At 44.7% G+C, this 14,105-nt stretch overlaps 2 protein-coding genes across 4 annotated transcripts in view; both read right to left on the reverse strand.

The window, feature by feature from the left end:
* The window catches only part of ppp1r13bb (protein phosphatase 1, regulatory subunit 13Bb), a 28,635-nt gene extending 20,509 nt beyond the window's left edge, over window positions 1-8,126 (reverse strand). For all 3 annotated transcript variants that reach the window (XM_084484083.1, XM_084484082.1, XM_084484081.1), the window contains exons 1-3: window positions 7,797-8,126; window positions 7,293-7,500; window positions 1,172-1,319 (exon numbers count right to left, since the gene is read on the reverse strand). In XM_084484083.1, coding sequence (XP_084340209.1) covers window positions 1,172-1,319; window positions 7,293-7,301 — 157 coding nt within the window. In that variant the 5' untranslated portion in view covers window positions 7,302-7,500; window positions 7,797-8,126. The remainder of the gene's footprint in view (window positions 1-1,171; window positions 1,320-7,292; window positions 7,501-7,796) is intronic.
* A 704-nt stretch (window positions 8,127-8,830) lies between these two features.
* LOC311364085 (adenosine 5'-monophosphoramidase HINT3-like) lies at window positions 8,831-11,264 on the reverse strand. The gene is made up of 6 exons (XM_084484097.1): window positions 11,246-11,264; window positions 10,399-10,995; window positions 10,182-10,299; window positions 9,949-10,018; window positions 9,470-9,596; window positions 8,831-9,141 (listed from the first exon to the last, which is right to left on the reverse strand). The coding sequence occupies exons 2-6, from the start codon at window positions 10,480-10,482 to the stop codon at window positions 9,094-9,096; spliced, it is 447 nt and encodes a 148-aa protein (XP_084340223.1). The 5' UTR covers window positions 10,483-10,995; window positions 11,246-11,264; the 3' UTR covers window positions 8,831-9,093.
* Between the last annotated feature and the right edge of the window lie 2,841 nt (window positions 11,265-14,105).

Consider the following 14,105-nt stretch of genomic DNA (forward strand, 5'->3'; position numbering starts at 1 on the left):
AGCTGTTTTTATTGGGATTCGATCCATTTTGATGAACTGCCCGCGCGGGTAGGACGACAGCAATGTAAGCATCACGTGACCTCTAAACCGTGTCAAAATATACAGTCGGGCAGTAAACGTGAAAATCATGCGCTCATCTCCACGTCGTTCCATGCATACAGAGCAGCGACCGGGATTAATGGAGGTTTGTATAACGGGGGGAAGGGGGGGCGGAGGGTAGCATTGTCAGCCCCCCGTGGAACACAATCGCATGACGACAGCGGGCCAAAGCCCCTGGCTGGGCGGTGTTTTTCCATCAGGGGGGGGGTGGGGGTGGGGGGGTACTAGGCGGAGGTCCCTCTCAGTGAAAAACGCTGAGTACGGGAGTGTGTGTCAGCCACAGCTCCGGTGATGACAGGGTCATGCTTTGGACAAACCGGAGCGTTGGGACAGTTCGAGGTGGGTGGGAGGGAGGGGGGGGGGGGGGGGGGGGGATTGTGGTATTGAACGTCCGCCAGTACCCATACTCACACCCACACGTGCCTCTTTTGGCCTGCTGTAGAGGTTGTTTGTATGTGCTTTACATGGACTGCGACAGAGCCACGTGTGTGTGCGGCACAACATTGGTGGCACAATGTGTTGTTGTGCCGTTTTATTCTCGCAGGTACCCACTTCCATCATTATTTCAATAACTGCCAACTCTTTTGTTGTTGTTTTTTTACAGGGAATGACCAATTAGATTACTTCTAATTGTTACTGACAAGTATTGATCAGCGACCAATCTGATGTCAGTTTCCAATCTTTTTTTTTTACCAACATACATTTTTCTACCATCTTCACCATTAAGCTACAGCATCTCGCTGTATATATAAGCTCCAAAAGGCCCCTCTTTTTTTTGCTCAAATAATTTGCTCAAATGATGACCCAATACCAAATTATTCAGTTTGCTTCCAAGATTCTTAAGGATTAATTCCTGCCTGACATTCATGAAAAATGCATCTTAAATCTGCACTCGAGTGCCGCCTTATTGCACTTCCCCCGTGTATCACGGCCACTGCACGGCCACTGCACGCCAGTCACCCCGATGGCTCGTCTCCTTCCAGCCAAAGGGTCGAGCCAAGAAAAGATAACAACAACAACAACAACCACCACCACCATCACAACAACAACAACAACCAGCAGAAGGTCTCACCGTTGCCCCTCCAGACCTCGGCCAGGTGGCAGCCGCTCTCCCCGGGCTCCTTGCAGAACTCCACCACATCGCGGCACGTGGTCTCGGGCGTGATGGGGACCTCGGTCACGGACTGCTCGCCGTCGCTGAGGTACACCGTCAGAATCATCTGGAGGAGGAGGAGGAGCAGGAGGAGGAGGAGGAGGAGGAGACACAGTGTGAGAACCGGAGATGGGACCAGACCAGGTGGAGACGACGAGGCAGATCCCAGGTTCTATTTCTCTCTCTCTTCCTCCTCTTGTGGAAGACTGCGTCACCCTCTCCTCCTCCTCCTCCTCGTGTCGTGGTCGACAGGAGGAGGAGGAGGAGGAAGAGGAAGAGGAAGAGGAGGAGACACACTGTGAGAACCTGAGACCAGAAGTGTGGACGTGGAGATGCTGAGGAAAATCTTGTTGCCCGGGGCCTTTTTTTTTTTTACATCCGCCCATGAATGAACGCTCACTGAGCTGTACTCTGGGAACCATCCGTCGATGTACGGTGAATCCCTTGTAGAGGAGAATGCGGTGTGCTTTCTCATGCATGAACCTAGCCAAGTGTCTAACGCTGGTGCGGCCCTGCTGCTGTTGGCTCGGTGTTTAATACCATGATTAGTAGGGCCTGCTCCAACACCGACCAAAGACGAGTTCAGACCTTTTTTAAAAAAATATTTTTTGCTAATGCACACGCCCCCGCATGTTTCCCACCGCCTCTGAACTACTGAACTATACACAACTGAACTTATACGTGGCGGTCACAGAGGAAGGCACATGCAGTCAACGACCAGCTCGACGGCACGGGTTCACAAAGCGTGTCAGGTGTAAGTGGTTGAGGTCCACTATGGACAGCCTTTCCCTCTAATCAGCCATTTTAAATGAACGGTTTCGGTCCAGCGTCTCTGGATACCTGAAGAGATGAGACCCATTAGGAGCTCTGATATTCCTCCTAGAGCTCCCAGTAGAAGGAATACTAATTCCTAGTGTTCTTGCCATACGGCCTTAGGCTTTAAAATGCACCACCACTTTTTCATCAACGTGAGTGTCTTCAGTGTCACCTAAACCATGTTGTACATGACAGACTAACAACAAAGGAACCATCGTCTTACAAGTCCCAACCTGTAGCTCTGCTTCTTATCGTTTCATCCCGACATGAAAAGTGAAACGCAGGTAGTGGGAACGCCACTTGATGTGACATGGTTGATCTTTCTCCCTTGGGATTTTCCCCTCCTAATCCAGGATGTGTTAAGACTAGAAACGCACGCCCTAATCCCCCCTGAAACAATGGGGGTTCTGCGTAGGAGGTGTACACCAAACCTTTATATATGTTAATGCAGGAGGTTTTCTATACAGCCGAATGTATGGATTCAATTCATAGCATATATTGGGGCTTACAGTTGTCAATAATGAAGGAATCTATTTGCTGGCCTGGGTTTGATTCGGACTATTCAATCGTGTATTGATTATCTCAGAGCCTGAGGGGTGGGTGACACACACACACACACACACACACACACACACACACACACACACACACACACACACACACACACACACACACACACACACACACACACACACACACACACACACACACACACACACACACACCGAGAGGGAGTTCAGGGGTTTGTATCTGATGAGTCAAAAAAGCTATTTTTAGCGATTTTGCCACTTAATGGGACGCAATGGTTAAAAACATGTTTGTAATTCAGTGCAAACACCATTTGAGAGAATGTGAAAAACAAAAGCTATGAATGTAGGAAGGGTGGTCTTCAAGGGGGCATCTCATTCATACAGCAACCGAGTCCAACCAGAAAGTGACTGCCTTGCTCATGAGAACCATAAAACCCCTAGAAAAAGCTATGTAAAAATAAGGTATTTATCTATCCATCGACAGATTTCAACCAATGAAAGGCAGTTTTGGCTGCTCATTGAGGAATAGATCAATACACAAAAAAATAACTAAATAATAAGTAGGCCTATTCCTTTTTTTTTTTTTTAATAAGCTAATAATGTAACCACTGACTATATGAGGACATTCCTCGGTACAAACAAAATAAATCATTACTTTTTCTATACATTAAATGTTATATTCTCTGTTTCATTGGATTACAGAGGAAATTATGGAACGTTTTGCCGGACATTTTTAAACGTTCAATATTCTACCTATAATGAATAACCGCGCAACGCATAATCTTGATACCACGAGTACGTTCAGCCAACCCACATCCCAGAGTCACATTGAAAACGCCGCCATCGGCCAAAAAAAGCGACCCGGGGACACGCGGCCAATCAATCCCATCATCACACGGGGACGAATGTACAGCGCGCCATTACTTTTAAGCCAAGGTGGAACGTGCACTATCTCCCCCAAAACCCTACCGGAAAACATGGATCGAAAAAAAAAAAAGCACCCAAACGCCTGGTTTGCATGAAACATCTGCAAACATCCATTTGGTCGTGACTGAAACCCAAGTCGAGCCATGATGGAGAGACCCCCCCCCCCCCCAACAATGAGTTAACAGACAGTTTCTTGATCAGATTCCCTGCAAAAACACTCAACACGCAACTCTCTGACTGTGACATCCCTGCATACATTACATGCTACCGTCCCTCCAGTCACACACACACACACAGACACACGCACGCACGCACGCACGCACGCACACACACGCGCCGGTCAATACGAACCCCCCTCGAGAAGTTGCCACCTCCGCCCGTGGTGGTCTTAGCCCGTCTGACCGCCCTCCGTTTCCGTCGCTTCTCCTTTTTGGGGGAGCGCTGGTGCTCCTTCCCCCAGATAGGGTGCTCCTTGGAAATATTGACCAGCCCGCGCAACACCAGGGCCATGAACCTCTTCATTTTTCCACCGCAACCGCCCCTCAGGAAGGCATGAGCCGCGATAATTACGACATCCCGAAGCTGGCACTTAAAATGCCAAAGAGTAGTGCCTGCGTCAGACGCGGCTGCAGCAGAGACTTTGGAGGGAGAGAGAGGGACAGCAGAGCCTCGTCGGATGTATAATCTAGTGAGGGAGAGCGAGCTAGAGAGAGGGGGGGGAAGAGAGAGAGAGAGAGAGAGAGGGAGAGGGAGAGAGACGGAGCGAGAGAGAGAGGTAAAGCAAGAGATGGAGGCAGAGAGAAAGAGATGGATAGAAACAGCTCGCCGAAGGGGACACACACACACACATAATCACGCACGCACACACACACACGGAGACAGAGTCAGAGAAAGAGCGAGAGGGAGAAAGAGAATGTGAACGAAGAATGGAGGAGAGGAGGGGGCAGAGAGACCCTCCACCGGACTCGCTCGGCTGGGGTGTGCCAGCGGCGGTAACCGCGATGACTCTGCTAATGCTTCTTGGTGGGGACACTGGATGGGAACGGCAGCAGCGTATTACGCCCAAGTCTCCGGTCATCTGGGTGAAGATTTTTTTCCCCCCCCATGCGTGCACGGGAAGGAAACCTCGGCTTGTCTGTTCCCGGGCAGAATAACACACCCGGTCATTCATCACTCGTTCAGAGAACATGCCCCACTACGTTGGACGCAGTCCTGGCGGGCTGAGAGGGTCTAGTCATGCGTGTCAAAATGTCATGTCTTACATAGTAAGCCCGAAAGGTTGGCGTACAGTAACGTTACTATTATCTAGTCCTGGTTTGCTTTGCAGCTGCACCACTCATTGACGAGCACAGGACAGGCGATATGATCGACCCAGGAAAATGCGGAAAAATGTACTACGGTTTAAATATCTAGGAGAGCTACCCGTATATTACATACTAATATGAATTAAAAAAACAAAACCAAAAAAAAACACACCAGCCAGGGGAGAGACACGCACAGATCACGCACAAGAGAACGCACAGATCACGAAGAATTGATATCAAACAGATTTCTAATCCAGTTGATCAATCAGACCTATCACGGGTTCCGTGTGTTGGACGGTGAACTTTGTAACAAACCATAAAAAACCCACATCAAACTATAACTTCATTAAAGGAACAAAGCGAGTACGCTGATCCACCGCTTTATCGCAAAGGCAACGAGGGCTGAGTCAAACTCGTGTGTCACACGCCTAGCGGAGCCTCCGATCGGAATGTTTGAATAAAATCACATGCTTCATTTGATAAGACGAGGAGTAAGGTCACAGCCAAACACTTGGCGATTGTTAGTCCGTCATGAAGCGAGCTGAAGCATAGACTTTCTAAGTACAACCTTATCCCCCCACCTCAATAATTAACGCGAAAAGAAAATGAAATCTGATCAGAATAGGAGGAAGAGACGGCCGTCTGCTGCCTGACACAAAACAATTGAGCGTCCAGGTTTCATGCAAGTGATTAGCAAAGTCAGCTACATAATGCATCACAACTCAACCAATGAGAACAGAGTATGTGAACAGGTGTTGGAAGCCGTTAAATACATAAACAGCTGACTCTGGATATCTGGTAAGGGTATCTTTAAGAGAGGGCTTCCACAGCCATATCCATTAAGCACCCAAGGCAAGTCAAGGAGAAAGCCAGTGAGCCAAGCCTGGAACCCCCCCCCCCCCCAGCAGCAGCACCTCCACCCCCAACCCACAGGCTGGTGGCTGGGGGGAAAGGTGTCACACTCTGCCCTGCTCCACTGTGTGAGATTGATGCCGCTTAGACAATCAACTCAGCTCCAGAAAGTTTTCCTTGACAATGGAGTATTAGCTGATGTGGCCATACGAGCCCCAGGACGGCCAAGGGCCTCACTGGCTGCCGGCCAGTCATGTTAGAACAAAAGGACAGGGCATCTCGCAGCCGGGGCTGGCTGGCTGACAGCCGCTCAATGCCTGGTGGGTCGCCTGACGGGCAGCAAACATCTGCCCCCCCCCCCCGAACACCTTAGCAGTCATCCATCACTGATAAACTGGACATGCTTCCCCACTACTAAGCAATCTTGGAAAATGTACCACTCAGAAATGTATTTTTGAAGTCTGTTTGAATCCATGCATGGAGTTTTGACAGTTGTTACATGGAAAGTTTTCCTAATCTGTTTAATTTCCATCCAGTTGGTAGTTCAATATCAGAAACAAGAGCTATGAGCCACCAGAATGTAATAACTGTTGAGTTACTGTCAGTTTAAATCGCTGACAACAAATACTGTATTGTATTGGATTCAACAAAGTAATGTTTGAGGACACTATCCAGATTTTTACTAAAGCAATTCTTTGGACACATTTAAGTGCCATGTCATCTCAGGCTAACCTTCCCCATCAAAAGGTTTGTTGTGGTAAATTTAACTAGAAGCGTAATGAAGCGTGAACAAGCCCTTATGGAGTTGATCATAAATGACTCAATACTGTGTTTTAGAGAGAGTAATGGAGGCCCGTATGGTAATCATTAAAGCAAAAAAGACTCCACCCCACTGACTGGGTAGAATTTTATGGTGCTTGACAATTCACTCAATATTTGTGATAGAGAAAGAGAAACGGAAAAGGGGTCAAAGATTGACCCTCAGTTCAGTATCAATAAAAAAAAAGAAGACAGATTTTCTTCAATATGACCCACCCCCATCAAGCACTTTGATGTGATGGGTGGATGGGTAGATACCAGACAAACATGTCATTTTGATTCTGACTGTCTCATAACCTTGTGAAACATTAAATCCGAGAGACTTTCAACGTGAAGAATGGTAGTACATTCCATCAGTGTTATCTGACCACATTAGGCACACAGCACAAAACAATTTACCAGCATTATAAATGCGCTAATACTTTCAATGTTACCATTTTAAGAGGATTTACAACTCTGGTACTGACATGATTGTTAATCTCCAATATGAGGACGCTTTATCCCTACTGCGGGACAACTGTTGATTTAAAATGAGCATGGTAGGCCCTGTAGTCGAGAACCTTTTGGAAAAAGGACATGGTGACAAGATATGCCTACTGACGTTTTAATTCGGAGGAACGGCAACACGTGTAGATCAGCACCTCCAAGGTTAACCATGTTGTAGTGTGGGGTGGGGTGGTTTCACATCACCATCGTGAGCTTGACACCCCCACAGCTCAGCACCTCGCATCGGCATCGGCATGTCATCATCTAGCTCAGTGAAGCTGAATCAGAATGTCATAAACTACTTACTGGCATCATATCGGCAGCGTGGTAAGGTCAAGACGTGGGGACATCGGCGGATTAGCGTTAAGGGTGCAGCTCCAAGTGATGTGATGGGTGCAGCTCCCAGGGATCTGATGTGAAGGGGGGGAGGGGGGGGGGGGGTACGGTCAGCCAGGTGCCTCCTTGCCGAGGAAAGACCGTGGTCTCAGGACACCCAAACGTGCTCTGGTTGGCTCTGTGGAGTAAAATAGCCCAGCCTAATAACACATCTAGCTGCTGATAATAATACACAGGGCCATGGCTCTAACAAGTCGTGGATCCACGTCTGAAAGTAGTGGGTGGAACCCCCCACACCGCTGCTGGTGATGGAGTTCACCCTGGCCTAGAAATGGGATTCCTCAGCCATCAACAAGCCGCTGATTGCGGGGCTAGTCCCCACACCACCACTACTAGCTCACTCGTTCAACGTGAACGGGCCAATTGTGTTCCGATAAACCGGTTCACACCGGATCACACGTAGACTTTACTCACCAAGGTCGAAACGGAATCATTTTTTTTAGCAACCGTAATCGAATCGGTTCTCCTCCGCGGCCACATCGAGCAGGGAGTCGGGAGCTAACCTAGCCCAGCTGTCAGTCAGCTAACCCCGACTACGCCGTTAGCCGAGGTGTGCTACGGAACCCAAGATGAGTTTTGAGTTGTCTTTGGCTTTAAGTCGACATTTGGTGGACCGCAGTGCGAGACAAAACGGAGATGGGTTGATTCGAGACGGGTTGTAGGCGGTGTTTAAATTCCCGGATCGATGGATCGGCGGAGTGCAGTAGGTGATCGAAGGCTAACACGCTAGCAAAGCTAGGTGTCGAAAACAGCTCGGATCCAGTTGTTGACGACGGGGGGAAGTGGGCGGGGCCTGGTGGGAGCGCTGTGAAAGCCACGCCCTCGTTGGAATGTCGCTGTTTCAATGTGGTCTGTAATTAAATATTAATTCATGTTTTTACTCTTGGTATTTTTAGTGCTGTACACGTGTATAGCATTATGAGGTGACTGATAACGTAGGGGTGAATGATCGTGAGTGAAGAAAAGTGGACATTGTATAATATTGCCCATCCATCAGGTTTAGACATAGTTTCACCTCAAGCACATGGAATAAAAAAAAAATATTAATATAATATTTATAAAGGATATGGTGGATTGGAGGACAATGTTAATAACCTTTTAGGCAGGTGCTGGGATATAACTTTAAGATTATGAATGACATTCTTTGTTTTAATTATGCATGCGTTGTATCCATTACTCCAGGCTTTTGGGCCCCACCCCTCTGACTCCTTGTTTTGTTTTGACTGAAAACTATATTTATATATATAAAGAACTAGTAGTTCTACTTCAATTTGAGAACAAATTAAATATAGGCAGTTAGCGACACCAAGTGGTGTAGGTGAGTACGAATCTCAAGGTGTGTGCAAAGGAGTCAGACGCAAGAGCCATCACACACAGAGACAGTACTTTAATAAAACGTACAAAAACTTGAACAACAACTGATCGAAAACAGAGTTGCAAATAACTAATATTAATACTTATAAAAAAGTAAATAACTCAGATCTGCATCTCTTTCCAGTTTGGAAAGTCGTGCAAATATGTTTGGGGCTGGATGTAACACCTATTGCCCATGAAAAAATTGGTGGAAGGTCATGACACTATGACGGTAAGCCATTGAGAAGAGTCATTTAATTTAACATAGTTATACATTTCCAACCTGACATATCAATAAATATCCCGTTAGTCACTGTCAGACGTAGAGTTTAATAACTCAAAAGTGTGTTCCTCAGCTTCATTTGACCTTTCCGTGAGTGTTCAGTTGATGTAGTACGTTTTCCACCTGCAAGGGAGAAACAAAGCCATGGTGAGCACTTATGAGTCAATGAAAGTTACTCTTTCCTATGTAGTGAGATGACTTTCTACAAAGGGAGTTCAGAAACCTGCCCTCAAGGACTAAGGGGCCACTATATCAAATATCCACACGTGATTTCAAAAGACAGATATTTTAACAAATTTAACAACATACCGAATTTAACAACAACACATTTTAACAACCTACCGAAAATACAAGAAACAGATTTCATGAACTGAATGTGTGTGGGACAGTTCAATGCAGTGCAGGATTAAAGGTGTGTGATTCGGGGTGTAAACAGTTGACTGCCCCCTACCGTGATGAACCAGTAGGACTGCGGACCGTAGCGACTGAGGGACCTGCTGTTCATCTCACTGGCGGGGGCCAGAACATGGAGGTGGAGGTGTGGCACGGAGGAGAAGGGAGGCAAATGGAAGCCCATTCTGCGAAGACCCAACATCCAAAGAACTTTTTTTAAACTAATCAATTGGTTAATGCTTTAGATTCGAACAACAGCTCATGTAGCTGGGACACTAATAAGGTAGGCCTATTTCTCTTGCTGAAGGCCTGAGTTATTAGTTATTAGAGTATTTTCTATTTCTAGTCTAGCTGAGGAAGTATAGGGAGCTAGAGGCAACTGTTAATTGAATCTGAACCCACTTAAAGACAATTTCCTGTCACTGATCGTTTTCTAATGGTGCCATCTGGTCACTGACCACAGTGAACCTTTCTGTCATCATGTATAATTACATAATTTACAACATGTAATGGAAGAATAATCAGAAAAGAAATTACCTGACATCCTGAAGGTCACTTATTTTGTGGTTGTACAAAACTTTTCTTCCCATTTCTTTCATCTGCTCTACTGTTTAAAAAAACAACAGATGGAATTGATGGGTTTATTATTTACATTAAAAAATAAAGAGCATATTGCTTATAAACACAACTTGGTCACGTGTTCATATGGCCTGGCCCTGGAGACACATACCAGAGACACTCCCTCCGGAGCTCCACTGACAATCCATTACCTAGTGGAATGTGTTCCCTCTGAAGCGACGAGCAGTTCCCCAAGTGAGATCTGGGAACCACCAGGAAGTGGTGTCGGGCTCCAGGCTTCGAGTCACGAAAACACACGAGTTCCTCATCCTGTGAACTCGGCAGAAACACAGTCTTGAACCATCGCCTTACACAGTGGTCATTGGTGTTTTAAACACGTTTTGAATCCAAACCGGCCAGCCTTCTTACGCTCAAAATAATCTCGGTGTCGTTCTCTTTGGTGGTGATGCAGCAGAACAGGCAGTCTCCATCCGGTAGATGAGAGGAGGCCATTGGTGTTGTGAATGTTATAATAATAACACGGTTATGGCCCACAGTGTCACCTATTACTAGTGTATTGCATTGGATCCAGTGTAGAATGGACTTTAGAGTCGGAGGAGCGAAGAATGACGCACCACAATGGACCCGCCCATCACGCACCAAAACAATGTAGCCGTGATTCAATGGAAAAAAGACAGTAGGCTAGGCCGGTCCAAAGTACATCTATTTATTTCATCTTCCCCTTGTTGAAGTTCCCGAATTTAATAACATCAGTAGATTTTCTTCCTGCAGAAGGAACAAATGGGGTTTCGTTTCATTGGGCCTTAAACGTAATTCTAAAATACACAGCAAGTAATTTCATTTTTTCCCCTTTGTGTGGCAGCCAGAACACCACTTACACTAATGAATCTGTTGGTGCGACCGATGAATTTATAAAGCATGTCGTCACCGATCTTGCTGGCAGGGGCGAGCACGTGGAGGTGGAGGTGATCGACTGAGGTGTAAGGAGGTTGGTGGAACCCAAGCCTGATGATCAAGCCACATGAATATGAATCAATCAATGACTCCAATTGCCATTTTTTATGTATTATTTTAATACAGTTTTAATATAGTATTTTAATATCGAAAACATTAATATATTAGCAACAGTCAGGCCAATACCGCATGATTAACTTGCAGTCGATAGTAGTGATGATCCCATTGAAAACAAGCGAAAAACAACATTTTACATTCAGCGAAGGTTTTTGCATGCACAGGTCTTCGCATGCATCCTCACCTTATGTCCTGCATATCAGTAATGCCTTGATCATGTAGTGCAGCTCTGCCCATATCCGCCATTTGTTGAACTGTTCCATGGACATCGGGTCAATTAATCCAGTTAATTGAATAATAACAACAATGATTAAATTAACTCGACAGATCTAGGCACCAGACTCACCCAGAGGAGCGTGTTTCTTGGTGAGTGATGAGCAGCTCACGATGTGCTGTCTTGGGATGACCAGAAAGTGGTGAGGGGCGGCAGGGTATATATCCCTGAAGCAGACCATGTCATCATTCTGTTTAAGGCGAGACACGGCAGGCAAAATCATCGATTTTTCAGTCACTGGTCAATCTTGATATTTTGGGCTATTTTGCACCCTTAACATGTAATGTTTAACACAAAAGTAAAAAAATGAATTTTACAGAAGATTCACCAAAAGTTAGCTTTATTACGCACCGTTTCAAATTATTTTACAACGATACCAATTTCCGTGGTATCGTTGTAAAGCACTCGATCTGCTGCACAACGTTACCTAATACAAATATGGATTTAATTTGGGGGAACTATGTTGTGTAATGTTTGAGTTTTGTGATGTAATCGTCTTTAGTTTTGCCATAAAAATCTTTAAAGGCCATTTTCTCAAAATTAGTTTTTTCTCACACGCCAAGCGAGGAATCTCCACTTCTGTAGCACCTAGGCCTACATACACCAAACTTTACAATCTTCTTCTTAGCTACTATAGTATGAAGGTTTTTACAGAGGGATTTGTTGATATATCATTCTTGGCCTGATTTACATGACATTTTATGCATAAAAATAGGGCGGAAATACATTTTTTAAGGCAATTGGCAGTATTTTCGGATTTACTGGATAACGAAAGGAGATATCCATAATCCCCTCTATAAATATCTTTCTATTGAATATAGTAACAAAATGAAAAAAATAAATAAAATAGATATAGCCTAATTAGCATATTTAAACATAAAATTACAGAAAACTTCCTATGCATTTTCTTCTTCTATTCATGTGAGTAATCAACTGGTAAAGTTAGATATCTGTAAGTTAAAAAAAAAAAAAATCCTATTCACCTGCCGGGTGGCTTAAATCAAGCGATCTGATTGGTTCCCAACTGTTGTATATTGAGCGTATACACACAGCTATGACGCCCGTTCAGCATACAGAGTTCGGTATCACTTTATTTATATATAAAAGCAATAGCATAGTTCACTGAAGCCTAAAAATATGTTGATTGCTGGAGATGGTGGAAATGTTGTAAAGCAATAGGCACACGGTGAGTGAACTCGATAGTAGGCTAAATTGCCGGCGAACCGAGCTACAGTCTCTCTAAAGGACGCTACAGTGTGTTGCATAGCAACCGCCGTACACTTTGCATGCAGCCAGGAGGGACTAATTTTTTGTATTCGTTAAAAAAAATGCTTTTCCGACTTTCTCCGACTTTCTTTCTCTTGCTTTTTCAAAATTGAGGGTGTCTATGACGTTCATTTAGCCATACTTACGTAACCGTTTTATAAAAATAGATAGATCACTTCAGTCAGTGAAATGTTATCATTAAACCACAGTTAAGGGGCGTCGTCCGTCCCGACGCGCAGCGGACACATACCACAAATATATAACATCTCCTGCAATACCAGTCTAATTGTAAAGTCTCGTCGATTGTAAAACAGTAAAACAGGATAACCAATATAGCTATATTATTTAACTTAACAATACCTTTCGAACCAGTTCCGTAAATTCGTCTTGGCCATTACTTATCAAACAAAAAATACAATCGTCCATACTACTACTACTACTACTACTACTACTACTAGGCTGCTCCTGTTCTGTGGTTCCCCAGCATCGGCTAAAAGGCATTATTGGTTCCATCGCAGTGGGAAGTCTTTAAAAGCCTGAACCAGGCTGATTTCCGATCACAAACCCCACAGCTCCACCGTGACGCGTTCAAAACTTCCGTCGACAATGACAAATGCAGCTCCTCCTACATGGACCGGTCAGTCCGGATACACAATGTACGTACTCCCTTCACATTAACAGACATGTTTAACCATTTCCTCCTCTGGTGGAAACTCCGAGTTTCCTATAATGATGGGTTGCGTATTCTGCTTAAGAAACCCAGGTGGAGAAGTGCAAGTGAACCATTTTGTAGAGTAGGAGTCAACACATTCCATGCACTATTGAGAAACCTAATGTATACATGTATTTGCAGATTGAATGGTTCATGTAACCTAATTATTATGCTGCTGTCAAACCCTGGTCTTAGTACTGTGCGATACCAGTCATCCATGTGGAAACACTGGTATCAGTGTCTTTTTTAAGTGTGCTGTTGTTTGTGTAGTTTAAAAAAAATGTTTTTAATGGACCATGAGTCTGGAAATAAAGTATCTATTACTAGCCTGTCTTATTGAATAGATAGGTTTCTAGTTACTTGAAGTATAAGTAAGGCAGTAGGCCTAATATAGGACTAGTAAAACAATCCAACAGAAATATACACACACAATTAAGACAATTATTCACCAGTCATTTTAAGGATGAATACATTAAACATTTATTTAAGTTTGAGTTTTGGTAGCAATAAATGACAATAAATAGATAGATCCTCAATGTTATTATAGAATAGGGCAGTTTTGAATTCACAGGAATTAATACTTATGGCATATTCACAGTTACAAACACCGCAATAGATTAACAGACCAGCGCACACAAAGCCAGTGCCAATGTGAGTAGTATGGTGCGTACAACAGGAACGGTGACCCACATTTCAACGTTTGCATACACACTACAAAACCCATGTTAAGGTCAGGGTGGAAATCACAGGCTACAACCATACGTTAATATTGTGTTAGTATCGTGGTCTCAG

The sequence above is a fragment of the Micromesistius poutassou genome (assembly GCF_964030765.1).
Source record: "Micromesistius poutassou genome assembly, chromosome: 19".
Taxonomy (NCBI): Eukaryota; Metazoa; Chordata; class Actinopteri; order Gadiformes; family Gadidae; genus Micromesistius; species Micromesistius poutassou.

Excerpts from the sequence above, each read along its gene's own strand:
- LOC311364085 (XM_084484097.1), bottom strand. The coding sequence starts at position 10,482 with ATGGCCTCCTCTCATCTACCGGATGGAGACTGCCTGTTCTGCTGCATC. Across the intron at positions 10,300-10,398 it reads ACACCGAGATTATTTTGAGC|GATGAGGAACTCGTGTGTTT; the intron begins GTAAGAAGGCTG and ends CCGAGTTCACAG. Across the intron at positions 9,597-9,948 it reads AGTGACCTTCAGGATGTCAG|AATGGGCTTCCATTTGCCTC; the intron begins GTAATTTCTTTT and ends GGGTCTTCGCAG.